This window comes from Bombus vosnesenskii, unplaced genomic scaffold (assembly GCF_011952255.1).
Source record: "Bombus vosnesenskii isolate JDL3184/JDL3185 unplaced genomic scaffold, Bvos_JDL3184-5_v1.1 scf7180000013339, whole genome shotgun sequence".
Lineage (NCBI taxonomy): Eukaryota > Metazoa > Arthropoda > Insecta > Hymenoptera > Apidae > Bombus > Bombus vosnesenskii.
In genome coordinates this window covers 392,534-420,391 of record NW_022882976.1, presented here as the reverse complement: position 1 = coordinate 420,391, position 27,858 = coordinate 392,534, and the positions used below count along the sequence as shown (strand labels likewise).

Below are 27,858 nucleotides of genomic sequence, written 5' to 3'. Positions count from 1 at the left end.
TGCGTAAGCACGTGCCGCTTCTGTCATACGTACTCGTGTGATTTCTCAGACTCGCCACTCCACGACGCGTCCAGCCGTCACAAAATCCCGATTCCTACTGACGGAACATCGCACAATTCCCCTTCACTCTAGCTAAACCGTTCGTGCGCTCGCGTACACTAGTTTACACGCAGTCGCATTCGTACCAATATGTATACATACACGTGCACCACCTTTGACACATGTCATAAAACCATCGCGATACAAGCGTTATTTTGTACATGCACTTTCTTACAAAGCCCTCCGAGACGTTACTTACTCGCTGTCAGAACATCCTTTATGAATAATCTATTCTTCTTTTCGTCTGTTTCAAATAAAAAATATATAGTAGTATTGCAATTGCAGGTTTAAGGTTTGAGTTCGTGAAATTTGTAGTTCTTTTATCTGGTGTAAGTTTTAAATTTTGTATTAATTTGAATATTTTATTAGACTGTAATATTTTCAATTAAAATTTTATTTATTTCAATTTTATTCTATATAAGTGCGTATAAATGTATTTACTGTATCGGATAATAACAAATAAGAATCGAGTAATAGATCAATTTTTAATATTATTTTTAGTGCAATAAAACTTTATCACCATGCAGTTAAAGGGTATGACGTATTTATTTAATATTGCAATGTAAATACCGCTATTATACCACATGGTTTGCACATGCTATTATAAAATGCATAAAATTAACATAAACCATGTATGTATGTAAACCATGTATGAGCAAAACCATCAGTTTCCGGAAATATTAAATGATAAAAGATATTTCACAAGAAATAAACATATTAATTACTAAGTATTCAATTTTATTACTTTATATTTGTCGGTTTTATGTACATTAACAAAATTGTATAAAATATAATTATTAATATTATCAAAAGTATATAAACAGATTATAATTCTTTTTTCTTATTTTAACATAAAAGTTTTATCTTATATATCTAGCTCGAAAATTTTGTTTATAGATTTTCAACAATTGTTTTTAAAACCAGAGAAATTACAATGATTGAAGTTCTTTTGAAATTAAAGAAAATTTCCATTTTTTAAATTTCATAAAGATCATTCAGTTTAATGCATAAAAATAAGACATATACCGTTATATTTTTGTATATAATGTTCAAATGAGGGCACTGGTGATTCTAATTTTATAAACTTAATTATTGCTAAATCCGCTGAACACAAGTTCAATTGCTGCTATTACATCATGATTTGTGAGATGTAATGCTCGAAGATTTAATGTATCATTTTGCAATCCTAGTTCATGCATTTGCGCTAACATTCGTCGTAAATCCGAAGAGCGTGGTAAAACGGACGGTGAATGAACTTGCTGCATAGCTTGTGTAAACATTTCCGTAGTTATTATTCCAGAATTCGTGCTGCCAGCTGAAGTGGAAGAAGCAGGATTGGAGAGGGGAAAACTTCCAGCTCTTGCTCTAGAAACTGCTGCTGCAAGTTGTGCAACAGTAACGGTAGAGTTTGTTGGATTAGAAGATAAATTTGGTGTTTGTGTAGAATCTGAAGACTGAGAAGAATCTCCTGCCATTTCTTCATCACCACTTAAATTGTCTAAACTATAAGAATAAGCGGCAGGCTGTGAATTAGATAGTGAAGAATTGGAGCCAACAGTTACGTTGTTATGTGCTTCAGCATGAACAGCTGCAGCTATATTTTGAGCAGCTTCCACCAAGACTGGATGTGCTTCTGCAAATCTACTCATATAATTAAAACACGTAATAATTTTCTAGAATTATAGTTTTGAAAAATATACATAATAGAATTTACCTTCTAACAGTATCAACGTCTGTGAAATAAGACATTAAATCAGGGTCTTGTAAAATTGCAATTGCTACTGTATCTTCGTGTAACCCAGGAGAAGATGAAATGATATTGTCCATAACTTCTGGTTTCTTACCTATGCGCTAAAATTAACAAATACATTTTGTAATAAAATTTAAGTATTTTTACGTAAGTGCATATTAACTAATGTACATTTAAAGCGCTTCGAAGCCCAGGATTTTCTTTGAAAGACTTAAATGCAGATACTAGTTGTAAAATTCCGTCTTCTGATATGCATTTAGGAAATGATGGCAGTTCTGGTTCCCTTCTTCTTAAAACATGTACCATTGAACCATTTTTCAAACCGTACGATTCTAAAGTCATGTCATCCTCAAGGACACATCCACAATAAATTAATTCTATGGAAAAACAAAAGAAAAATATTTGTGTTTTAAATATGTTTATGGTTATAATTTAAAAATTACTTTAACAAAGATGATTATACATTATTTTTATAATACATCATTACTGCATTATTGCTTCAATGTTAAAAAACTTAAAACACTGTGATTCACAAGAGAAATGGAAACAAGAAACAAAGAAAACATCTCACCAAATAAATCTTTTGATAGGTTAACCCTTCCAGCTGTTTCATATTTCAATTTTTCAACCTTTGTCTTAAAATTAATATCATTTAATTTAATGGTAGTTAATGTTTGAGGATCTAAACGTACACCTAGAATCAATTCTGAACTCATTATTGTCACAGAAACACTACACAGAAAACACAACACGAACACGATACACTTTCAAATCGATACACTCTTCGATTTTACAAAATCATCATGAAGCGTTTATTGTGTCCCTCATATCATTTTATTGCTTTTGACTTCACATTATCTTTTAACCGCTCTATCATATATTTTTAACTGATTGAGATTGAAATCACTTTTACTAACTTCGTTTTAATATTTTATTATTATGAATGGACTTTTAATAAGAATAAAACAAGTAAATGCAAACGACATTTTACATATTCAAATTATTATAAATTAAAAAGGAACCAACTATTAGATAAAAATAAATTCATTATATTTACATACGGAATGAACTATAATTGACGTTATTTGAAATTTTAATTATTAAAATATATATCTTAGGAATAACATTTTTAAATTTTCTAAATCGATAAATGATTTCGATGACTCGATGTTGAATACATTCGGTATATCGATATCTTTGCGATATGCAACCTAACGCTGCACTAGCAATATGATGAGAAAGTTCCGTGAAATGTTTGTAATAAGTTTTCATAGCTGACATTCAAGTAATTTGTTTATAATGTTGTGCAATATACAACTTTGATATGACATAAGAATAAGCAGAAATGCAAGACATTTGCGAAAATATTCGTACAGCTATTGAACATGGACGTACCGATATAATTAGATCCCTTTTAGATGCATGTACGTGTCACAAATTTTACATTATATTTAAATTTTAAATATAATTATCACATAATGTTGTAAATAAAATATTTTTATTTAAAATAGAATAACAGAGTGAATAAAAATGTATCGTGTAAAATGGACTATAATTCGTATATTGAATCCTTTAAAGTACAATCTTTCAAAATCTTTATGTCACTTTTATGATAGGTGAGAATGGCAATGCAACTGAAGGTATAACAAAGGAAAAAATTCTAAATCAACCACTTTTAGAAGAAGGTACTTTCCTTTCATATGCTTCAAAGGTAATCATACATATCATACATCATAAACAAATAATTTGTGTAGGTTCATAAGGACTAAAATCTTTTTTTATCTGTTTATATTAAAATACAGGCAAACCAACCAGATATAGTACGAACATTGTTAAGCTGTGGTGCTAATCCAGCTGTCCAGAATACTAATGGACATAATGCTGTAGATGTTGCATCAAGTGACATAATACGTCGTACTTATATTGAAGAGTTATTAAGAGCAACTGCTGCATCTGAGTATGTGATCAATATTTTTATTATATAAGTATATGATATATTAAAATAATTTTACATATAAGGATACAATTATTTAAAGGTTGGATAGGGTAGTACAATTATTAGATGCTGGATTAAATGTAAATTCATGGGATTCCCATGGCAGTAAAAATACTCCTTTACATTGGGCAGCTTGTTATGGAAATAAAGATATTGTCACATATTTAATTGGTAAAACTTTAAAAGTATTAATTTTGTGAAACTTGTTTTTTATTTTTTAATTTAACATGTACAATTTTTCTGTAGATAGAGGGGCAGATGTAAATGCTGTTAATGGCTGTGGTGCTATACCATTACATGATGCAGTAAATCGTGGTGATGTTGCTATTTGTCAAGAATTATTACAAGCTGGTGCAAATCCCCTTGTACGAGCAACTAAAGGGTAAATAGGCAATATTGTATTTCTATAACATACGCTTAAACATATTTTAAAGGATTGTGTTATAGAACTTTTGCAGGGAAAACTCCATATGATCTTACTAGAGGAAAACAATCTTTGCACTGTTTTCTTCAAAGATTTTTATCAAACTTTATATCGAACGACAGTGAAACAATGCATAGCCCAACTGCAACATTTACAGATGGAAATTTCTGTCAAAAAAGCATTTCAAGTAACATGAGTCAACTTTCTATTGAATCTACCAAGTCATTAGATCCAGTTTATGACTTACCATTACGCGAATCAGGCAAAGAAAGTCCCACTAAAAGTACAGAAAAAGATGGAATTTATAGTTTACTTTGGCCACAACCAAAAACCATTGTTGAATTGAAAAATTCTTCTACATCTTTTATTGCTGGGAAAGAACTTTTTATATCTATAATACAGGTATATTGTTGATAGACAACTGTAATATTGTTTTATTCAGTTTTTTATACAATGTATTGTTATATAGGGTAGTGAATCCATACACAGAATATTAGATGTTTGGGAAATTAGCAGGACTCATTTACTAGAATTAGGTTATGACGTTAAAATTGGTGAAGTACATCCTAGCTCTGGCAAATTATTAACTGATAATCGAATTGAATGTATAGTTAATAAAAGTCTGTTTAATACACCTGAAGGATATCAATTGCATATTTCACAAAATACTATTAAAGTTGGTGCTGGAAGTTTAGCTGGTTTACATTATGCAGTTTGTACTTTTGTACAGATTTTGCGATTAAGTAAAAATCATAGTAAATCAGAAGCATGTGAAATCGAACCAGTTTTTATAAAAGATGAACCGCGATTTACTCATCGTGGTATACTGTTAGATATCTCACCGAGAGGACGAATACCTACATTAGAATACTTACTTCATATGATCGATTTATGGTCGTCATTTAAAATATCTTACTTACATTTATATTCAAGACTTACACCAAATTGTGATTGGCAATTATGTTATTCAAAATCAGAAATGGTTACTCTAGATCGTTACTGCAGGTATGTGTACAATTCTGTAACATTATTTTTCTTATATTCTTATGTTTATGTAACTTAAATATGTTTTGTAAATAATTCTTATTTCAGAGATCGACATTTGGATTTAGTTCCAACTTTGGATGTTGATTCTAACGTAGGACAACATCATTTGTCACAAATGTGGCCTATATTCCAAGAATTATTGGCAGTATTTCCAAGTTTAAGTTATGTTCATGTTGGGCCTAGATTGGCTAATTTGCTTGTTCAAGCAGAGAACCTTGATTTGAATTTGTCAGTTAATGAAACTATAGAAACAGATATGTCAGAAGTATTTAAATCATACTCTTGTCTCCAAGAACTTTGGCATATCTTAGATTTAGGTCCAAATACAACTTTACTACTTTGTTCAAATGGCTTACATTCTAAAGCAGAATTTCATAACATACCCAGTAATATTATTCTTGTTGAATACGGATTTCAGGTAAATAAAGTTTTATGTGATTCAATAAATATAATATCGAAATTGAATTGAATTCGTTATTATAAGATACTATATTACAGGCTGATTATGATTTTTCCGAATGGACAGAAGCATTTAGAACAGCAGGTGGTAATGTATTACCTAGTTCTGGAACAGCAAGTTATAATAGTTTAGCAGGATGTCCAGCATCAACATATGCAAATACAAAGAACGCAATAAAAACTTCTCTTGAACAGGATTCAGTGGGTATAGTTGTAGCTCATTGGTCTGGAAGTCATCATCTTACTCCTCATCCTTTTGCATGGATTGGATACTTAATAGCAGCAGGATTGGCATGGAACCCAGCTAGTGAAGTAGATATAGGTATCAATGATAACTATGAAATACCTGAAGTATTTGGATCAAGGTAATAAATATATTAAATTAAAAATAATGTATAATTGTTACACATTCATGTAGAAGTGTTAAAAAGAGAAATTGTATATTATTTTACAGGCAGAAATGTATTACGAAATTATTAGATATTCATGTTTTTCAAGATTCTGAATATAAAATTGGTAATGCAATATTAGAATTAGGACGTTTAGATACTTTAGTACTTACTTTAAGTAAGAATCAAGGAACAAAAGATCTACAACAAATCCCTGACAATCGAGGATCAACTTTGTACAGATTATTAACAGATCCGGATAATGTAAATTTAGAATACCTTTCGGCTGATTTATTTGCGGTAAGAAAAACTATACAACCCGGAGTATATTAAAGACAAATGAATAATGTTCTCGCTTTATTTAATAGAAAGTAACAAAACAAGTTAAACGTATTTCACATTCATTATATGAAGGAAGTCTATCATCGAAATTTGCATCAATGGAACTACAAGAGCTCCAGTTGACCGCTGATTTAATGTTAACAGCATGTAAAATTGGCAGAACATTGATTGGCGTTGGTGTTAATCCAAATAGTAATATGGGCCTTGCAGTGATTAATTTAGGTATATGTAATCTGCCTCCTACATTTAGGACTGATGTAGCAAACAAAATGTTGGCTCATATAGAACAGTATAAAGGTTCATGGTTACAAAGACATTTACCTCAGGGCCTTCAAAGCTCTCTACTAGTCTTGACTAGTGCTTTACATAGGTTCGTGCCAGAAACATAATTTTTTGAGCTTTGAAAATATAAAAGACTATTTGTATAAGTATACAAAATGAATATCAGTTCCTGCTATACAAGACTGCAGGTATATACATGCTGTGCTGAAAGCAATTATATAGAGAGCTTATGAATGTTCCTTTATAACAAAATTTGCTAGTATAGAATAGTGTAACATGATAGCATTCCACTTATTTCAAATACAATTTTAATTGTTCTTTTCAATAGAACAATTCATATTATAGTAACATTTAATATTTATGTGAAAATAATTATACATGTATCTAAGGGAACATTCTCAAGGTCTAATAAGATATTTATATAACAAAGTATTGTTTTTGCCAATTTATAATATGAAAAGTGAGAATTAAAATTATAGAATTATTTTTATTTAATATGATTGTATTAAGTAATTGTGTATATGCTTCCAAGTCATTACATATAAATTGTACAAGATTTTTGTGGCGAGATTGGTATTACAAACCTATGCACGAAAGTATTTTAATACTAAGTGTTACTAAAACAAGGTAATATTTGTACACTATGAATCCTTTATATCAATATGTAACAATTTACAGTAACATTACTATTGTATTAAACAATACTTTAATTAGTATCCAATGTGAAATAATTCAAAAGCTTACAGTATTGTTAAGTTCTTCTTAAAACAACACTTTTATACTTATATGTTTGTAATATTAATTTGTGTTAATCAAATACAATATATTCTGGTATTTCTAAAAGTTGTTATACTATTAAATACATATGTAAAAAATGATTAAGATACCATAGGTATTTTTAAAAGTGACATTTTTTATGTGTAATATTGAAATAAATGATTATAATTGTTAAAATATTTAACACTGTAACAACTTAAAGATTTTTGAACACTTGCAATATTGAATCATAAAATACTTTATGAATATAATAATTGAATGAATAAATATTATAAAATGCATAATTTAATGATACATTTATTGCACATTATTTACAATATTATTTTTGCTGTGATCGTTCCACCCACCCATTTCCAAATCCTGTTTACGTTGCATTTTATTTTCAAGAGCTTGAATTCTATAGAATTCATTGATTTCAAACTGATACTTGGGTGATGTAATTCCGAAAAAACCCGCTAACCATTCACCTACACAATCACATCCTTCCAGTACTTTATTACCAATTGAAGTGGTTTGATACCATGCCCACGGTAACCAAGTCAGAGATTTCTAGTAATTTTATTTTTTAATTTAGTATAAAATCCATTGAAATAAATTATTTATAAAATATATAGAATTCGGCGTAATACGTAATTACGTCGTATTATTCGATGTAATAGCAGTTTAGAATAAAACTTAACTGGATCTATTTGATTCACTGTGGTATTTATATGCGGTACATCTGTTTCGTCTTCAGAATATTCTTCTAAATCACCATCCGAAAAATGCAATATACGCTTTGGTCGTTTTAATGACTTACGGTCCTAAAATTGTTTTATATTTTAATAAAAATACAATTTTGACAAATGTTTACTTCTATAATATCACATACTTGCATGCCAGTATCAGTTTCGTTTAAAATAACATCCGATAAATCACAAGTTTCATTCTTCTTCGGATCCATAATCGATAAATTTAATTATTTACGAAATAACAACCTTATATTAAATTATTTATCATCTCTGACAGCTCACATCTGTAATCTAAGGTAAGCAAAACAACGGATATCTTGTTACTCATTCTTATATGAGTCATACAGTCACATCAACATGCACTAACAAGATATAGTATAGATCTGACATCTTAGGGGATTTTGTATCACATATTCTGAAATACCGGCCATTTAAGATTTAAATTAATTAAGAAAACCGAAGTTTCGTTATTAACAAGTGATAGAATAGACATGATATGTTATGGAATTTCATACACAAATATTCAATAAGTTAAGACTCAATGTATTTTTGTATTATATATGTAATACCGTAATACGGAGCTCTAGTACTCCTTTACCATTTCAATGTCATCCCCAACATTACCGATTCTGCACAAAAAGTATTTTTTTGGAAGTGGATATTTCAAAATATGTTAACGAGAAATTCCATAAAATGCCAGATTTATTTTGAATTTCATTTCTGGTTCAATATACGTAATTTTTTATGTATTCATTCTAAATTATAGAGGGCGCAAAAATCATCGATTTTTTGGCGAGGTCGGTATTTTAGCATCAGAATTCTCTATTGCATCTACACTATTTCTTGTCTATGGAAAACACATGATCCTCGATTTTAATCGATGAAAAACAAAAGTGTAGATATATCCTTTGGTATGAATAAAGGAGGAAAAAGATATATTGCAACATGAAACGTACATTATTTATATGAAGTAATAACATTCGAATTTTATTGATAAGGCTAGTAGCATAATTGGTTACGTTTGTAGCTCAGTGCTATAAGGAATGTCGGTTCAGGTCTGAGGTTTGCGCCTGGTCACCGTGGTGACAGTTCTTCGATACCTGATAGTGACGCTTTCTTCTTTTCCTTGGCTTGTATTAACTACACCTTCCGTTCATGTTGTTTAAGTGATTTCTATTAATAAATTTGTGATGGCACAGACGCTTGTTTGTATACAGTACTTTCTCATCGGTGGTGCTATTATCATTGGTGTAAGTGCAAATTTGCTACCCTTATTTTAAATGGTTTATTTTTACGCCTGATGGACCACGATTTAATGTTATCTCAAAGAAAATTTGTCTTATTTAAGTTCTCAGATAAGTATCAAATGATATTACCTTTTCTCAGTTTCGTTTTTCAACATTCTATTATTAAGTATTTAGCAGTTGGTGACTAGTTTTAGATTTGTCGTGGAATTGGATATCCGCCAACTTACTATGCTTGCTATTCCCCCGTCATTCTTTTGGACACTTTAACCTTTATGTTTCGAAATTCGATTGTAGTCGAATGTTGTTGCTACGTATCGATTTTAATACATATGCAGCAGAAATTTATTCTTCTTTATTGTAAGGATTAAAAAGAGTTGAAAATTGAAGAATTTTATTGTACATTTAGAATTAAAATGTCTTAAAAATAATTGGAGAAATGAATTACTCAGCATAAAGACTGTTTCGACTTCTGAATTATTATGTATTTTTTTTTCAATTAATTATTTTTATTTATTGATTATTATTATCTATCGATTAATAGATAAGAATAAAATAAGAAAAAAGAATGCTTTCTTTTGTTAAAATTATTGGAGTTTACGTAACTAAATTTTTTATATAGATTCGCATAAGTTTTTGATATCTAGTAGATAAACTTTGTTTGGCTTTCATATCAATATCACGTATGCACAGTAAAATTATCGCATTATCGATAGCTCAAATCCTTCGTACTGGTACTTCCGTATATGTGAATGCAAATTTGTGCAATAGAACATTATTATATATATTCAAAGAAAATTTTTTATCAAATTTAATTAAAAATATTTGTAACATTGGTTTTAATATTGTGTTGGACTTATAGACAAACAACATAATGATCTATAGTTCAATTGATCTATAGTCAACAACTGAAATTGAAATGTAGATAGAGTGATAATGCTAAAGTATGTCAAGACCGATTTGTTCACGGAAAAGGGAGTGAAATCGATCTTTAATATCGATGTCAAAATCAAAATTCGTAATTTGCGAGAAATGTTATTTCATAAAAACTTAAAATGTCTTATCATCCAATCTCTTTCGAAACCTTTAATCTCACGATTACAAGCAACATCAAGATTAGATATAATTAATCATCGCTTATCACAGATGTTAAAGTATGTTATCACCGTAGAATTCATTGTATTACACCATAAATGATAAAAAATTTTCTGTTTACTGTCCATAGGTGTGTGGTATCATAGAAAGTGTTTGCGCGGGTTATTTCATATACCAGTTGTATGAATATTCATCCCTCACGTCTAGCAATGTATGTGGTTCAGCGATAATATTGGCCGTGATGGGTTTGATAACGTGTATGATAGCTTGGTGCGTTTGGCAATTCCTAGATTTCACAAATAGGGGCCAAGTTATAATTGTAAGTGAACCTTAAATTATTATTTATTTCAATTATCAATTAATAACGCTTGTAAATACCTTTTTTTAACAATAACGGATTTTACTTAGAAGTATATATGTGTATAAGTATATACATTTATATATTTCTGATCATTATATCGCTTTCTGTTCTTCGATAAAATTTCCTTCCTTATCCATCTTCGATAAAGAAACATATAATTTTTCGTTTAGTTTTCTGTACTGCTTATAATTGTTACAATTGTTAACACGAGCGCTGGAATTTGGGCCCTTGTTAGACATGAACAAGTGGATTTGTTGCCAATAGCGCATCTCGAACATGTATTTGAGCTTGCTATAACGGACGATAAGTCTCGTTGGGATCGTATGCATTCAAAGGTACATTTAATTACTTCAAGTTAATATATAATTCATATATCACATATCATATTCGAGTTAAATACTTACGTATTCCTTCCTTAGTTACATTGTTGTGGAATAAACGGACCAGCCGATTATCGTAGTCAAAATGCAGTTCCTTGGTCTTGTTGCGATACTTCATCACTTGCAAATCCTAATGATGATAAAGGCGTGTGTACTACCATGTATACGCGTGGTTGCCAGCATGTAGTATTAAATCGTACTAAATCGATTCTTCTTCATATTTTTTTGCTTGCACTGTGCTCAGTATTATTACAGGTAATGAGATCTGTTAATCAGTTAACCACTATAGATAGAATCGGAAATGTGATTGTATTGCTATTTTTAGGTCTGCTTCATAACGTGCATGTCATGTTACGTAAAAGCATGCCGAGAAAGGATGGAAAGAAGAAAGAACATGATGGTCATCTCTCAGTCACTCGAGCGAGCGTCCAAAGATTTCGGAACAGGCGATAATCTTCTGAATCATCAATGAAAATATTCAAAAACGGTGCCTGATGCATGATAATTTGAATTTTTATTCTCTTCAGAAGGAATATTTGTATTTTGATATTTACTGTTTATGCCTGTATTCCATTACATAAGCACTTTCATTTTAATCATTGTAGTATTTTATAGAGATTGTGTGCTGTACTTTGGTATCTTTTTTTAGCGTGTTCCTTTACTTTAAAAGTGTCGTTTATATTGAATATGTTAAATACATAATATTATATTAACATAAATATTAACATAAATATCAGTAACAAAAATATCATGTACATTGCATGGTGTTATGAAACAATTATGCCAAAATATTGTGCCATTTTACAAAATGTACCAAATACGAAGTTCCTTAGCTGAAAGACATTTTACAATTAAACACAAAAAAGTAAGCAAATCATTATTAACAAAGAATCAAGTAATATTACTAAATATTATTAATATATTAATGCGAGAAAATCAATCTCTTATTATAAGATTTATCCTTATACCAAGAATGTCAGTGATTTACACTTTGATTAAAAATTTGTATACTTTTAATATGAACAAAATAAACGTTTGTAAATAATTGTAAGTAAATCAAACCCAATCTTGATGTATATATAAAATGAAATAACAAATTTTTAAGTTTCGATAAGTTCCGAGCACGAAAATCTTTGCTATTAGAAGTTTCTTAGGTCGGATGTTGAATTGTTTTTAAGAAGTTTAAAATTGATCGTTAAAAATTTCAGTAAACCCTTCGGTGAATTTTATATTCTACGACTCATATTTTTAATGTTACGTTATCAAAATCAACGGGAAATTCATACAAGAGCTTTTTTAATCTTTCTAGATAAGACAGGTACGGCGCTATTACGCTTCATGACTGAAACTCGTTTCGCTTAGCGTCAGTAGCGTCAGTTGAACGCGAGACGTCAGTGTTGTAAGTGTTGCTGTTCTGGTTCGTGCCGTCCTTTAACCTAACCTGTTGAGCATCTTTCTGCGCGTCTTCCGAATTACTTCTGGTATTTTAACGGATTTATTTTCTCGAAACAGAAGTTGCTGGAAAGAAAAAAGCTACGAAGATGGGCTGTGGAATAGGAATGATAAAATACCTGCTTTTCATATTTAACTTCATCTTTGCGGTTAGTATGTTTAGTATTAATCTAACATATTTCCACGATCTTTTTTATTTGTCCATGACGTAATATTCAATTTATATCTTATAATTTTCCAATGTGTTCTTGTTTAACGATTTATCATTTAAAATATATTAAAAGATAAATGAAATGAAAAAAGCTTGTCTGCAATAATGATAAAAGCGAATGCCGTGCTTATAAAATGTTTAAACGTGTAATGATGTTACTGTTTTTCTAGCATTATTCGAAGGCACGTTGGTAATTTACTAAAGAGTATACTGTAGCCTGCCGTTTCACTATGCGATATGAATAGATTTTACGCCGTATTTGATTTGTAACCGATCACCATTGCTATTTTTGAATACTGATTATTTTGAATATTGATCTCTTTTAACGTTACTGTCCTTCTATGATTTTTTATTAATCGCGTAAAAGGAGCTTAGTAATTGAAAAATTTGAGTAACTTTTATACGTGAATTTGGTTTTATTCAACAATTTTGATTTTAATACTTTCGTTTAACGTGTTCTTATTCAAGAACTAAAAAATAATGATTTTTCTTTTACCGTTATAATGTTATTAATTATGATTACTCGAGTATCAATAACAATACGTTATGGAAATCTCGCAATAAATTTAACGCTTTCTTCGTCGACATTATCGCGCCAATCAACTGTGAAATTTGATATTTCCTTAATATTAATCATTATACAGTACTTGAAATAGCAACAAAGATAACAGTGAAGGGTGGGTCACAAATACTGAGTCAGAGAAAGTTTTACACGGTTGTTTAAGCATAGGACGATGTAAATGATAAGCCATGAGTCATGAGTCATGAGTCATACGATAAGAAAAATCCGTTGTGGTTGAAAAATACTAAGCCTTTCGGGAACTGTCAACACTAGGCGATGTTTAGCAAAATATACAAAATAAGTTCTTTTCTTTACTCAAATATATTTAAAGATATAAGATATAAATCTAGATAATTTATTCTATATTTCGTATTCTTTTGAATTCAATCTTTTCAAACTACGAATAGCAATAACATCGAATTAAAATGTAGCATAAATTTAAATGCGTATTATAATATCGTTACATACATGTAAATATGTATAAGTATAAATAACATTGCGCAATTCGATAAAATATTACCAACAACTGGGGATATTGTAATTAAGCAATTGTCGTCATTCAATTCGATTGTATTTGTTCGAGATTTGTGATATTGAGCTTAGGCTCGAGGCGACAACCAGTCGCCTAACGTAGCCGCGGTCAAGGGATGAACGCTTTGTCTAACAAAGGTATGGGGTAATAGTATAGCTCTCCTTAAAAAGAAATAGTTGTAGCGGCACTCGATAGTAAACATTCCAATGGTTTCTGTCTCGTGGCTCGCCACACGCATTCTTCGGGTAAGATAATTATCAGATGTCGACGCATCTTCACAGTATATGTTCAGCTAGCCTGAGGACCCGTTACAAATTTTAAGATTTAGTTAACTGAAGTCCTTCAAACAGACAAACAGTCTTTGTCCCAACTACGGGAAGATAGGGGAAATCTATTTTTTTCACGAACGATGCTTCCCACTAGCAACTTTCCCTCAAGGGTGGCTAGCATCCTTCTCTAACCACCAACATGGAAATTGACCAATTAACAACAACATCAATTTCCCTCACTTTCCGAACGAAGACTTTTCTTAACGAATCCGATGACCTCGTGTCCTTAGACACACCCCATTATAGTTTTCCTCTGCAGCATCATCGTGACGGAAAGTCATTCTCTCGTGAGGTCTCATTAGCGAGTTACATAGCGTTTTTACGCTCGGTGAATACTTTACGTTTTAACAAAGAGCTAGTTTAATAATACTTGTGCCGTAGACAAGTAGATCGAGTCCAACTTAGACTTTGTAAGAAAGTACATTTGTTATCCCGTTGACCGCGGTTGTCAATTCTGCAATATCCACACTTGTACTAATAATCATATTTGTATTAGTAAATATCTTCTCTATTGCATAACAACAATGTCTAATTCAAATGAAGATTCGTTACACGCCCCTAACCCTAATCATAATGTGAACCGGACATATTAAATAATCGATGTAACGATTCAAGTTGTATTAGAACTGTGGTGTACTCTCGATTTTATAAAGTTTGCTTAGATAGAGTAGTTGAAGTAGAACATCTATATCTCAACCTCAATAATTTTTTTCTATAATGTAATCTCAAGATAAAAATGTAGTCTTTAAATCGATACTGATCAAAAAGTAAAATTTCATAACATTTTTAGTAATCTAAAACATAATTGTTTCTTGGCAAATTATCAGTGGAGACGATATATAAACTGCATGATTGTAAACTCATGCTGAACTCTTATCGTTTTTTCCTTATCGAGATTTTACGTTTTTATGTCTTAAGGTTACGTTACTGATCTCTCGCAAGCACGTTCTTCTCTCTTCGTCTTTTTTAATAATAGTAGTGTTGCATATAGTGTTAAGAAATTGCATTCTCTCACAAATGACGTAAACGCGAATCATTGGTTGCCAGGGAATCCCGAATGATGAGTGTATGTTGCATTGGTGGACGAGAAACAGAGATAGAATGAAGAGACTTTTTCTCACGTATTGCGGTAGATACGCTAACCGTAGGTGTTTTTAATGCTCGTTCCACGTTCGTCTCGTTAGATCAGTGTGCGTATCGCCTCGATCGTCCTTGTGACGTTACGCGCGTTTCTCTTCTGTTTCGATTGTGTCGTTTAATTTTTTGTCATCAAAATCGTGTGGTGAAAAGATCAAGATGAGTTGCATCTCGGATTGTATTAAATATTTGCTTTTTATTTTTAATTTTATATTTTTGGTAAGTAAACTTCGAAGCCAACAAGCTCTGCAAGATCACGATTCAAAAACCTTTAAACTGTTTTACCTACCAAATGGCCGGATTATAGATGGCTCTTCTTCTTTCTTAAATTTAGGAAAGGAATAGTTTATAGTGGAAGAGAAAAAGGTACTAAAAAGAGTTTTAAATATTTCTTAGGGAATCTGTCGAGACTAGGTTTAGTCACCAACTGGTTTTCTATTTGTGAAACAGAGCAAGAGAAAAACAGGAAATGGGGTTGGAATTTTAGGGTTGTAGAAATAAGAAAGCACGTTCTGATGTTTAACTGCCACGATAAAACTGGGATATTAGATCACAACGGTTTGCATGTTTTACAATGGAATTGCGTCATTTCTTCAGAGAAACTCCCCTCCAGTCAGAGAAAAACTGGATGTAATTCTGCTCTAAATTGTACGTTTTAGTCAAGGTTCGGTTGAACTGTAGTATCCTTGACATTTTATGGATCGTTAAGAACGCACCTTTATATTCCGTTTCTAAACACTATCATATTATTCAAGTTACTCGAGCATGTATTTTACACATGTTACATATATTTTGCATTAATATTTCATAATATTGGATGAATTCAGAGTTCATACTACTGTACATTCATAGTTAAAAATGCAAATTACATATAATGAGATGTGTTTATGTAAGAACACTTTATGAATAATAGGAATCGTTGCAAAGTGAAATATTCGGTGTATGTCTTATTATAGTTGTTGATATCTCCACGTTAATTAAAGGAATCGTTTCTTGTATTGTGCGTTATGTCATTAAGAACTCATACATAGGTAGAGTTTTAGAATACGCTGGTGTGAAATTTAATCGCTATCACGATGTAAATTCAACGTCATGCGGTATTTGCTCGTGATTATGGGCATGTTCTGAGATATCTCACAATTTATATATATGACGCCATTTTCCAGGAAGTCTGAAATCGTGTTAATTAACGTCGACAATAATACTAGTAACATTAGCACTGAAATATGAAAATAAAAATATTATAGCTGAAAATTACGCTTTGTCTATTTAACAATAAATGTCGAAAAATAATTTTAAAAAATATTGAATTCTCTGAATTGTTTGCTTTTACATACATATCATAGCTTCCTAGTGAGATGCCGTAAAGCTCTTTGATAGTCTGTATATTTTGGTAAAGAAGTTGTGTATAGTGAATAAGTTAGATGAATCGAAGGCATTTTCTTGATTTTCTTGTATAATTGCCGAATATATAAATATTTGGAAGAGAATGGTTCAATCAGAAAAATATTTCCACCACATAACCGTATTCATTATTTCAGTCAAATCTTGCTTCTCTTCTAACCATTTTGCATATAATTACACATAGTCTTTTTTTTTTACTCACAGTCTTTTGTATTAGATTTTTTACGTAACATAGTAATTTTCGAGCGTACCACGAGGTACTGTGAGATCAGTAGTTACTGGTTACATCACGTACGAAACGGGATCATGCGATCGGTAGTATATTTTCTTCTTTGTCTTTGTCCATTATGAAAAAGTACAATATTGCAAGCACGTCTAGCGTTGAATAAACGGAGATTAAATTGTCCACTGTGTGATTTCTATATTGTAAATAAAATTTTGGCACAGAAACCTATATAAAATTGGCACGTAAAACTAAATGAAATTCTGAGATTGCCGTAATATAATAGCTTGACGAATGAGATAATATTTAAGTATTGGCATTTTTAAATTTTAATTCATTACGTAAACGAATAAAAAGAATTAATCAGACTGATTGTTTGACTGAAATAACTTGAGCTGGATTCTTTGTATGTCAAACAATCGATATATACAATTCATCTATTTAGTATATTGCTGATAACTCTTTCTCCCTAACCAGACAATTAATCCGACACGAGTAAAAAAGATTGCCTGACACATTGGTCGGCTATCGAATCTATTGAAGATAAACTTAAATCTCATTCTGTATTCTGTGAAACGATATACATTACACATACTAACGCATGACGTACTCCAAATGTTTGACCAGTTTTCTACGCGATCAATAATTCATACGAAGTAGCAATATAAAAAAGAAAATATTCGCGATAAATTAGTTCATCTATAAAGCAAGGTTGTACTATTTATTTTATGTAGTTATTTAATATATCATTATCATATAAACCTGCTCTATCGTATTTACATTGTGTATTTAATATTAGCGATTAATCTTACGCAAAATTTCTACCTTAAAATCATGATCTATATTAATCTATAGACATATACAAACAATTAAGTTTATATTAAGATTTATTTGAGGAATCGACTTGTGTAAAAAGGAATCATGGTAACAAGCTAACATATAAAAGCGTACATGAACATAGTTTTCGTAATTTTTTAACGCATTCGTGGAATGCAGTGGATCGACTTTTGTAGCATTTCACAAAGATAAGTATCGCCGCAACAGGGAAGTACACGATTTTACTCTTTCTAAGAATAGAGATAAATATCGGATCAATGGTGAAATAACCGGTTCCGTTTGCTTTTCACAGTCTTTCATAAATTTCGACGACTGTATCGCGTTTCATTATAGTTTTGTTATCACGAACTTGATTATATATGCGTCAAAAACCTTGTCCTGGAAATGTTGACTCATCTGCGTTTCGGTATATTTCGGGTATTTTGCGCGCAGGTACTACAAACGTAGCTACGTATGCGAGATTTTTCAAACAGAGAAAAGGAAAAGAAGACGTTGCTCGTTTGGCAACGTTTCTTTTGTGTCGCGACGGAACACTTTTCAAGGCTTCGCTGTTTTTCAAACCGAAAACAGGTTTTATTAGCGTTCTAGAAAACTAGCAAGATAGTTGATTTTTCTGAAATTGAAATCATTTCCATTACGTGACACAGTTGAAAATATATATTTTTTTCTTCTTTTTCGTTTTAACTTTGCATTGCATGTTTAAAAGAACTCTAGATGATAGAACGATGATGCTTTATACCGTCAATTAACAGCAATAACGTGCCAATAAGTATCGTTCTCTGAAACTATCAATACGCCTATAGTAGTTTTAACTGCAAGCATTAAGCTTTACGGCTAAATTGATTTATGTACTCACAAAACGAACTATTACTGGCGTTAGAATATTTTTTCCTATTTGGAAATGTGAAATGTATTAACATATATGAATAATATTTTCTGTTTAAAATATTAATCTTTCCGAATTTCTAAACTGTCTCTTTCAATTATTTGATAATATATTATGATTTATTGTTAACGTTGCTTTTAACGTAAATAACGTAAAATAAGATTATTATCATGGTACTGTAATTAGCTTTTTTAGTTTAGTTTTTTATTAAAATCATTGATTACGATCTCAAGATAAACTCTGTGTTATTGAATATCGATTATATTTCTGTTGATTTCTTGGAAAACTTGGTATTATCTATAAAGTTGTCCAGTATTATTTTTCAAATATTTCAAGCTACAAACTACTTTTACACGATTTTCATTTAGAAAGTTCCAGATGGCAGACCTTGGCTCTTCATTCAGAAAGAATCTTTGTTCAGGCGGAGATATAAATGAATACGAGAAACAAACTGCAAGTTAAAAGAACGTACAGTTCAGACAAAGTCAATTCGAAACTTATTTCCATCGACAGAGACGTATGTTGTTTCAGAGGAAGTCAGTACCGAGGCATATGTTGAATAGGATGATGTCATCTAGTTTGAGCGATCAAGTATATAGCTCGCGTGTTCTCTATTCTCTGACTATTCATGTTATCACGTCTAGGAATATTGTGTCCGATTAAACCAGCTTGATATGACTTCAAAAGTTCTTAACTCTTAATCCTTATAGTGAGAGACATCTTAGACGTTACAATTATCATGATAATTTTCTCTCGAATGTCATCTTCGTCATTATAGACTCATATAAAAATTTTTATTTAAGTAAAAATATTAAACAAAAATACGATTAATTTTATGGATATATAATTAAATAATAACACTTCAATTGGAATTCAACAATTTACGTATCTTTTTTTCTGATCAAAGGTAGGGTGATAATAATTGGGAATTGAATCGAAAGAAATACGTAAATAGCTTGTAAATATATTGATGTTTCATCATCGAGAGTGATAGAGAGAGGCACAGTATCATAATTTCTGAATAATGCATAGATTAAATAACGCGCCGTTACACTTTTTTTTTATTGGAATTTATTCTCGACAAAATGCATCACGCCACTTAGAATCAGTCTTGAATTCCCATGAGCTCCTCCGTGTCAGATATTCATCATTTAAGAGTCTGTGCATCGATCTTCAAATTGTTCTCGATTCTTTAAAATCTACTGTAGAAGCTTGTATAATAAGAATAATAATAATAACTTGAAAATAACTACTCCAAGTAAATCGAAGTGTACAGTCCTCCAACTCGAGGAAGCTATAGCCGAGGAATTGTAAGCAGATTTCAAATGATAAATTCACATCGCGGACTAAAAATTGCGTGACAGACATTCGCACATGTCCAACTCTCAGTATCGATCACAATAGTTTCAAACATACGCGAGACACAAAGGAAATATACTACAATATAAAGTATCAAGGATACAAACGGCGTATTTACGTATTGATATGCAATTGGCTTTACTCAAGCGAAGTACAACCATTGATCTGTTTATTCTCGTGAAATATAATTTAACTTCTAAAACTAGAATCTCACCTAGTTCTAAAAAAGAAAGTTACGCTACATTAGAATCTCTTTCTTTAATTTGATCTGTGAAAATGAATTGTTCTGATAGTGAGCACAATGATGTATGGTTTAGAATCAATAAAACCTAGAAAATTATTAATTATTATTAATTTTGACAAATTCAATATCGTGAATTTTTAATTCTGCTCGATTTTGCGTGATCTCAAGTGATTCCTAACCGATTTTGTGATTAGACGTTGCCGAAGTAGCCCTCGAGAATGCTTTTTTCTCAATTCAATATTTTAAGAAGTTATTTATCTGATCTCGATGCCATGATCAATATTTGTGCACATCCAATCTAAACAAAACTTCGAGCAATCGCAATTTCACTGAAACGTTTATCGGTCTATTTCCTACTTTAATCAAATGATTGTATTCCATAGCAATATCTTATCATTGATTGCTTATTATCCACGATCGCTTACAGTTTACATTTTACAGTAGCTATTATTATTATATTTTTGATCGGTAGTAAAATTCTACGAAAGATTTGATATTATCTGTAAAATAGAAAAAATTAATAACTCCGTTTTATTAATCGCATTATATTTTTACAATTCCTAAAACGTTAATTTTTGATAACTTTCCTATGATAACATGGTTTCATGGAAGAGTATCTATTTTGAAGTTAGTTATCCGATTAAAAAGAGATATTTATATCAATCAAAATTTATATTTCGATATAATCATAACAATGATATGCAGGATCGTATTACTTAGAATTTTATTACTTATATTGTATTAGTTAGAAAGACTTGCGTATGTTACGTTGTAAATATTTCTTGTCTCTTGTCTAAAAAACGTTTCAAGTATCGAGCAGATAGCATTATCATTGTTCTTGTTTTATCAATGAGACACTTGATATTAACAAGAAAATTCATTTATATAGATACTGTGCTTAGTTGTTAAACATTACAAAAATAAAAATGAAATTTTTAGAATATTGTATTCTTTACATGTATTGTATTCTGTTTATTTTGAATCATCGTGGATTTTGGTAAATTTGTAAGTAATATGGAGTGCAGATAATTTACATTACAGAAAGGCAATGATGACTCAAAATTTTATTGATAAAAAAGTCCGTTGATATTACTATAGGAATTTTTAACATTTCTTTTTTCTTGTCCAACGATATTTATTATCTTCTTTTTTGGTTGCTCATTTCTTTTGTGCAAGTTATACCATTGAACGTGTATTTTATTGAAAAGATCCTGATTTGCTCCAGGTCTATTGTCAGTATACTTTGTTGAAAGTCTGTTCAACTACCACCTGGCTCGCACCTGGAACATGACCTAAATTCACCTACGGACGGTTGCAATTGTAGTGTACCGTCTACAGAATGTTCAATGCCAACCGGTTAATATTGTGCAATGTGATGTAATAAGTTGCTATCTTAACCTTCAATCGGTATATATATTTAGAAACTCGACGATCCAATCGATTAAAAGTGGCACAAAAATTAATTTAAAATGAAATAATATTAAATATTATCAAATAATCCTCTAATTGATATTTTTTGTAAATTTTATATTTCTTATATTAGACATATATTATATTTTGTATTATATTTACTCAAATTGAATTTTTGTTCATCCTTGACATTTTTACGTGTTGCAGATATGTGGATTGGCTATTTTAACTCTTGGCGTTATTGTACATCTGCGAGTGTCAGAAATAACCGATCACATTGATACCAATCTTTTATTCCCATCGATAACGTTGATCGTTATCGGCAGCATAATCTTCATAATATCATTTTTCGGATGCTGTGGCGCCATCCGGGAGAGTCATTGCATGACAATTACCGTAAATATATTGATCATATTTATCACTTCAAATTCCACCTAACATTTTATTATAAAGATATTACTTAATAAGATACAAATTATTTCCTTCTTTTAGTTCGCATCGTTCCTTTTGTTCATCTTAATCGTGCAAGTGGCAGTTGCTGTTTATGTGTTTGTTGTTGTTAAAAACAGCGATGACAAGATTGATATCTCCGAGAATTACGAGAAGATATTCAAAAATTACGGCACGGACAAAGAAAGCACAAGAGTGATTGATATTGTGCAGAGTAGCGTAAGTAACTTTACGGTTGTTAAATGAAAGAAAGTATTCGTTTCTTGAAAAACATTCTTCTTACCGAAAAACATCCTATCTAAAAACGTTATGATATATCAAATTCGGATTGCTTTTGTACAGTTGCATTGCTGTGGTGTCTATTCTTCGAAAGATTTCATTCTCCACAATCTCCGTATTCCGCCAAGTTGCTGTGGTTTAGCAGAAAATCAAACCTGCTCTTCAAACGATGTGTATGAGGTAGGCTGTGTGCCAGAACTAAGGCAAGCGATCTCGAACGCTGGAACTGTACTTGGCAGCTTAGCTATTGCTATTGCCGGTGTTGAGGTAAGTTTTTTTTATCGCTGTATTCAGTAAATATCGCGTTAGTCGTAAATAAAACTAGTGAGCCGTATTTGTGCCGATTTTCACGATATTTTATAATTCCTTCTGTGTTTTATGTATATATACAACATAAAGTATATGTAAGTGTACTATAAAATATAGTAGGAATATGTAAGATCTGTATATAAATTATGTATATCATGTTTCAGTTGATCGGAATCATATTCGCACTTTGCTTGGCAAATTCTATAAGGAACGCTGAACGCAGGAATCAAAGAAATATATATTAAAAACGAAAAGTAATATAATTGGTAACACTACCATTAATAATTTGATCTTAAGTGACAGAAGAAGTGCAGTTATTCTATGAAAACAAATTTAGATATTTTTTTAAATGGATCAATGAAAACGAAGACGGGAAAAGTGCCTGTTTTTCTAAGTTGAAGCACAATTTTTGTTTAAATTTTGACTTTGTATATGTGATATGTGAAATGTATAAACATGTTATTTAATCCCTTAACCTACAACTACGAGCATAGCACGCAATACGATGTTCGGCCCAAATATAACATGTAATATAATATATAATAGCTTGTTTACGTTTTCGGCCCAAAATTCTCGAATGTAAATCATTAAGGGGTTAATATATTTTTAATTTTGGTACATTTCTGTTAAATTGGATATATTTTTTTATGTGCGACAAATAAAATAATTGTAATAATGATAACCTGTCATTAATAATAATAATTGGTGCAAAACGTTTTTAGAGATTCGATACATTTCATGCCACTTCTTGTTGTATAACTTTTGTATACATTCACATATATATATACATATATAAATATATCTATATATGTAATATAATGTCTTTTGCACACAATTAGCAAAAATTGTTATTGATGCACCAGAATATCAGATCATTTTTTATAATATAAAATTAAACATTACGGAATATTCTGGTAAAACACTAAAACAATAAGTTAAGTCACATTGCATTATGTAGTTCTGCGACTATCATAGGAAAATATTTTTATAATAATATTTTAAAAAATACATATATATTACACAGTGCTTTCAGATGCTTTTATAAAATACTGTTTATATTGTTATTTATACAGCACACATTCACTATATTTTTCAGAGGATGTCGAAATATATATTATTTCTTGTAATAAAATTTATTTGATCCAAATTTTTAAGATTATTAACATATTATTTTGTTTCTCTAAAAGAAATTAATCTTATAATTTACGAAACTTGAGACTATCATACTTTTAATTTATGCATCAGTATCTAACTATTACAGCTATTTACATGCAAATGAAACATTCGCATAATTAAATTACTTTTATTATTTATTGAAATATTTGTCTATCTTAATGGACAATATGATCGAGTGAACTGATAATATTTATATGTATATCAATAGTATTTTTATAGGAACGGTTTTCTAGATTGAACATCGAATATGCGCCTTTACATTCGTTATATTGTCGTTATTTATTAAGTTCAAGAGAGGATAACTTACATCTGTTGTGCTATAATACATACTATTTACAATGTCCCAATCACGAGTTTATATCCATCGATGGATTTTCTTTCTGTCAATTGGGATAGAGGATCGGTGCTTTAATCATCGCATTTTCGATATAATGCATCTCACACGTACCTTATAACTATCATTAAACGATTACTTTGAGACTGCAGGATATAAGTTGTTTTCGTTTGGAACTTCTTCGTTGTAGTTATTAAATATTAAAATCAGCGATGCGGTAAAGTTTTATGTAATCATTAGATATAAACAATAATAATATACTGGATTTCAATATAATATGTATGTATAGTATTTTTTATCTCTTTTTAACATATGCATAAAGGATGAATTGATTATTCTAGTCTCATACACATTGTATATATGATAATAAGAAATTGTGTGTAAAAAATGGACTAATGGAAAATACAATTCTATATTCGTACAGTCTCCATTTCAATATTGAAAATGTTCACCGAGTTTAATACATATATATAATATATATATATATATATACCTACGTGTAAAATATTTCAATTTCTATCGACTTGATACCTTAAACATTATATGAACTATATTATTTCTAGTAATTTGACCAAACGCAAGTTAACGATTTATCTCGAACGTTATATGTTCTTGAAATAGTGTGAATCATCTTGTACAAGTTATGACGAAATTATCTACTTGGTACGGCGTTTTGATCATAGCGTTACTATTTTTCTGTTGCGAGTTTTTTTTACTTACGTTATTTCTATCATCTAGGTATGACTCATTCGCCGAGCGTATTTTAAATATATCCGTTTGAATTTGAACTTTTTCTATTTTATCTTACAGATCATAAGTATTACATTCAATATATTTTCGTTGAGGACGGAACAAAAGGTTATATCCACTCATAGCGTACATATAACACGTGTCTCATACCAACAACAGGATATTATAGTATGTCCTCAACGTTTATTGATGATCGACGAAGAAGAGTACAAATTCATATTCATACAAAATCGTCAAGTATTCTTAATCTAAATTTTTCTAAGCTCAATTTTGGGAAGATAATACGCGACATCGCATTCTTTAAATTATATGTTTTGCTTTGAAAAATGTAGAAATAGTTGTTCTATCTAAATATTTTAAAGTTACGTTCCAATCATGATTTGTTGTAATCGACTTCTGAACCTTTAAAATTCTTTATGAAACGTATATTAAAAGTGTAAATTAAATTTCATGTGCGTAAGAAGTAGATTTTGTTAAGATCACCTGATATTTTATGATCCTGCCAAGATCATCAATGGAAGTACTATTTGAAATATGTATTCAAGTGTACAGTAACCTATAATCATAGTTCCAGTCTATGATATTTTTCTCATGATAGTTCACATATACTGTACATATTACACTAATAGTATTTTTTTGTATATATGTATAGACCACCTCTTAGATAATGTTATCCATACTTTAATGTTTATGTGTATATAATAATTAAGGAGTCTACTTCCATCTTGTGAGCAAGAGCATACTTCAAGTATGATAAATTGTTCTAGGACTTTTTATGTATATAAAGAAAAGGTAAAAGGAAATTCATCTAACGTTTTGTTCAAAGGAAGTTTTCAAACAAAAAATGAGCATTAATTCTAGAAATTATATACCTAAGTTTTCACCATAAAGTCAAACAATATTTTTTATATTGTGATTATCTCAATAATAATTTATATTTATATCTAAAAATTTATAAAAGCCGTAATACACCATGGTATTCAAGATGCAAGTAGATCATGAATAATTATTCTTATTTATAAGAAAATCAATATCCTATTTACAGATTTGAATATTTACGAATGTGATAACAAGTAGCAAGTCATTAGACACCAAAGAAAGATGTACATCTTGAGAATCTCTATGATAAATAGGCAAACAATATAACAGTACCTACGTTTAGTGGCTTTTATTTCGTTAATTTATTTAATAATTAATTTTGTGCAGAAATATTCATGTTTATTCAAAAAGGAGGTACGATTTAAAGTAATAAGAGAGTATAAGAAAAAATTCTTTTTATACTATCGAATTTTCTCTATATTTTATACGTTATACTACGAAAAAAGAATACACATCGTTGAAAATTTGTGTCGAAGATTTTTGGGGTAATTTAACAAAAATAAATAGATATCGTCGCAATAACACTATACTGACCCTTAGCAAAACACCCGTAGAATATATTCGTACAAGAAGAGCAACTTGTACGTTTCCATCGAAATTATATGCAAATTACTCGCTGTAAGTGTACGTGTAATGTAAGTGTACGCGCGACTTAACAAGAGTAATAAAACAAAATCAATGTACCCTTCAAAATGTTATAATACATTTTGTCTCCGTAGATTTCAGTTTCATGTACTTATGTACTTTTGATACAGCATTGAAGCTTAACACCGGCGCAGCGTAAGTTCACCATAGTGTAACAAAGTATGCGCGCCGACCTACAATTAAAACAGGATATTTTTCCTACCCTTACAAGAGTGCTCCCATCGTGTCAACGTGCAATTTTACGATAGACTTCTATGTCGAAGCTGATTCTAAAGAGGAGAAAGCTTCATGATGTCGCTACGAAGCTCTGTAGGTGGTGTGTCATCCAAATCGATGAGACTAGCGTTCGAGCCTGTCGAGGAAGGTGCCACGATCTCGTCGAGGAAGTCAAACGAGGCCACAGCTTCGCGCTCCTTGTCTCCGTATCGCACGAAGAAATCGTCACCTCGTCCGATGATCGACGGCCTCGATGAACCCCAGGTTGACGGCAATCGCAGCACACGGTGTGCCTGGGCCGCCGATGCTGAGAAACCAAGCGCAGCGGGTCAACATGCCTCAGACCTCACTTGATCTCTTTTCTCTTTCTTCCTATACCGGCTCTAGCAGACACAGAGTAGCTCGGCTTAGCACTCTTACACGTATCACGTTCCTCTCTCTTTCTCTCCCTCACTCTCCTTTATCATAACGTATCTGTCCATTTTTTCTCTGCCTTCCATTGCCACGTGATCGTTTGTTGATCTCTCTCATGAATGGGTACTTTCGTATGGAGAGTTTTAAATATTGGCAAGTGCTCGATTTTCCATGTACGATTTCGTGACAGCCAAACAGCACAGTTGCAGATATGTTTTGTAAAATTTATTTACGTAGAGGTAACTTTGGAAGTATTGCTATGTAACGTTGATATGTTTAGAAAGAAACTGATTCTTTTTCGGTTATTTACCTGCAAATACATGTTGTTTGTCTGCCACGAATAACTTGACGTGATTGAAACAAATGAAAATGAGATATTTATATACGAAAATTATTATGCTAAAGGTTAATGTACTAGGTATGTAAGGTTTGTGTCTTACTTCC

General features: G+C 30.8%; 6 protein-coding genes and 1 long non-coding RNA gene across 13 annotated transcripts in view; 3 read left to right on the top strand and 4 right to left on the bottom strand.

Moving 5' to 3' along the window:
- Nucleotides 1-820: 820 nt before the first annotated feature.
- Nucleotides 821-2,812, bottom strand: LOC117236011 (ubiquitin-like protein 7). Its single transcript, XM_033498576.1, has 4 exons — nt 2,421-2,812; nt 2,021-2,226; nt 1,814-1,950; nt 821-1,740 (listed from the first exon to the last, which is right to left on the bottom strand). Exons 1-4 carry the CDS (start codon nt 2,563-2,565, stop codon nt 1,185-1,187), a joined length of 1,044 nt encoding a protein of 347 aa, XP_033354467.1. The 5' UTR covers nt 2,566-2,812; the 3' UTR covers nt 821-1,184.
- A 382-nt stretch (nt 2,813-3,194) lies between these two features.
- LOC117236010 lies at nt 3,195-7,650 on the top strand. Its single transcript, XM_033498575.1, has 11 exons — nt 3,195-3,273; nt 3,466-3,560; nt 3,652-3,806; nt 3,886-4,016; nt 4,092-4,227; nt 4,293-4,671; nt 4,739-5,274; nt 5,362-5,734; nt 5,815-6,140; nt 6,230-6,464; nt 6,533-7,650. Exons 1-11 carry the CDS (start codon nt 3,195-3,197, stop codon nt 6,893-6,895), a joined length of 2,808 nt encoding a protein of 935 aa, XP_033354466.1. The 3' UTR covers nt 6,896-7,650.
- A 188-nt stretch (nt 7,651-7,838) lies between these two features.
- Nucleotides 7,839-8,654, bottom strand: LOC117236014 (protein FAM177A1). Its single transcript, XM_033498581.1, has 3 exons — nt 8,437-8,654; nt 8,246-8,368; nt 7,839-8,114 (listed from the first exon to the last, which is right to left on the bottom strand). The coding sequence occupies exons 1-3, from the start codon at nt 8,506-8,508 to the stop codon at nt 7,863-7,865; spliced, it is 447 nt and encodes a 148-aa protein (XP_033354472.1). The 5' UTR covers nt 8,509-8,654; the 3' UTR covers nt 7,839-7,862.
- A 469-nt stretch (nt 8,655-9,123) lies between these two features.
- On the top strand, nt 9,124-12,892 carry LOC117236012 (tetraspanin-3-like). The gene is made up of 6 exons (XM_033498577.1): nt 9,124-9,546; nt 10,766-10,954; nt 11,167-11,331; nt 11,416-11,631; nt 11,702-11,863; nt 12,686-12,892. The coding sequence occupies exons 1-5, from the start codon at nt 9,487-9,489 to the stop codon at nt 11,846-11,848; spliced, it is 777 nt and encodes a 258-aa protein (XP_033354468.1). The 5' UTR covers nt 9,124-9,486; the 3' UTR covers nt 11,849-11,863; nt 12,686-12,892.
- On the bottom strand, nt 9,233-10,023 carry LOC117236015. Its single transcript, XR_004493766.1, has 2 exons — nt 9,673-10,023; nt 9,233-9,593 (listed from the first exon to the last, which is right to left on the bottom strand). It is a non-coding gene; the product is annotated as an uncharacterized LOC117236015 (long non-coding RNA).
- LOC117236013 (CD63 antigen-like) lies at nt 12,743-23,475 on the top strand. Of its 2 annotated transcripts, none has more exons than XM_033498578.1 (5): nt 12,743-12,977; nt 22,170-22,358; nt 22,455-22,631; nt 22,755-22,958; nt 23,165-23,475. In XM_033498578.1, the coding sequence occupies exons 1-5, from the start codon at nt 12,918-12,920 to the stop codon at nt 23,243-23,245; spliced, it is 711 nt and encodes a 236-aa protein (XP_033354469.1). In that variant the 5' UTR covers nt 12,743-12,917; the 3' UTR covers nt 23,246-23,475. The 2 variants fall into 2 exon arrangements, with proteins under 2 accessions (XP_033354469.1, XP_033354471.1); XM_033498580.1 differs by lacking the exon at nt 12,743-12,977 and adding an exon at nt 15,601-15,818.
- Nucleotides 23,476-24,291: 816 nt separating this feature from the next.
- LOC117236055 overlaps nt 24,292-27,858 on the bottom strand; it is a 395,835-nt gene continuing 392,268 nt past the window's right edge. For 4 of the 6 annotated variants that reach the window (XM_033498666.1, XM_033498665.1, XM_033498670.1 and 1 more), the window contains one exon: nt 24,292-27,307. In XM_033498666.1, the coding sequence (XP_033354557.1) occupies nt 27,054-27,307 (254 nt within the window). In that variant the 3' untranslated portion in view covers nt 24,292-27,053. Of the gene's footprint in view, nt 27,384-27,858 lie in introns of all 6 variants that reach the window. The other 2 variants (XR_004493774.1, XM_033498668.1) reach the window with 1 other exon arrangement.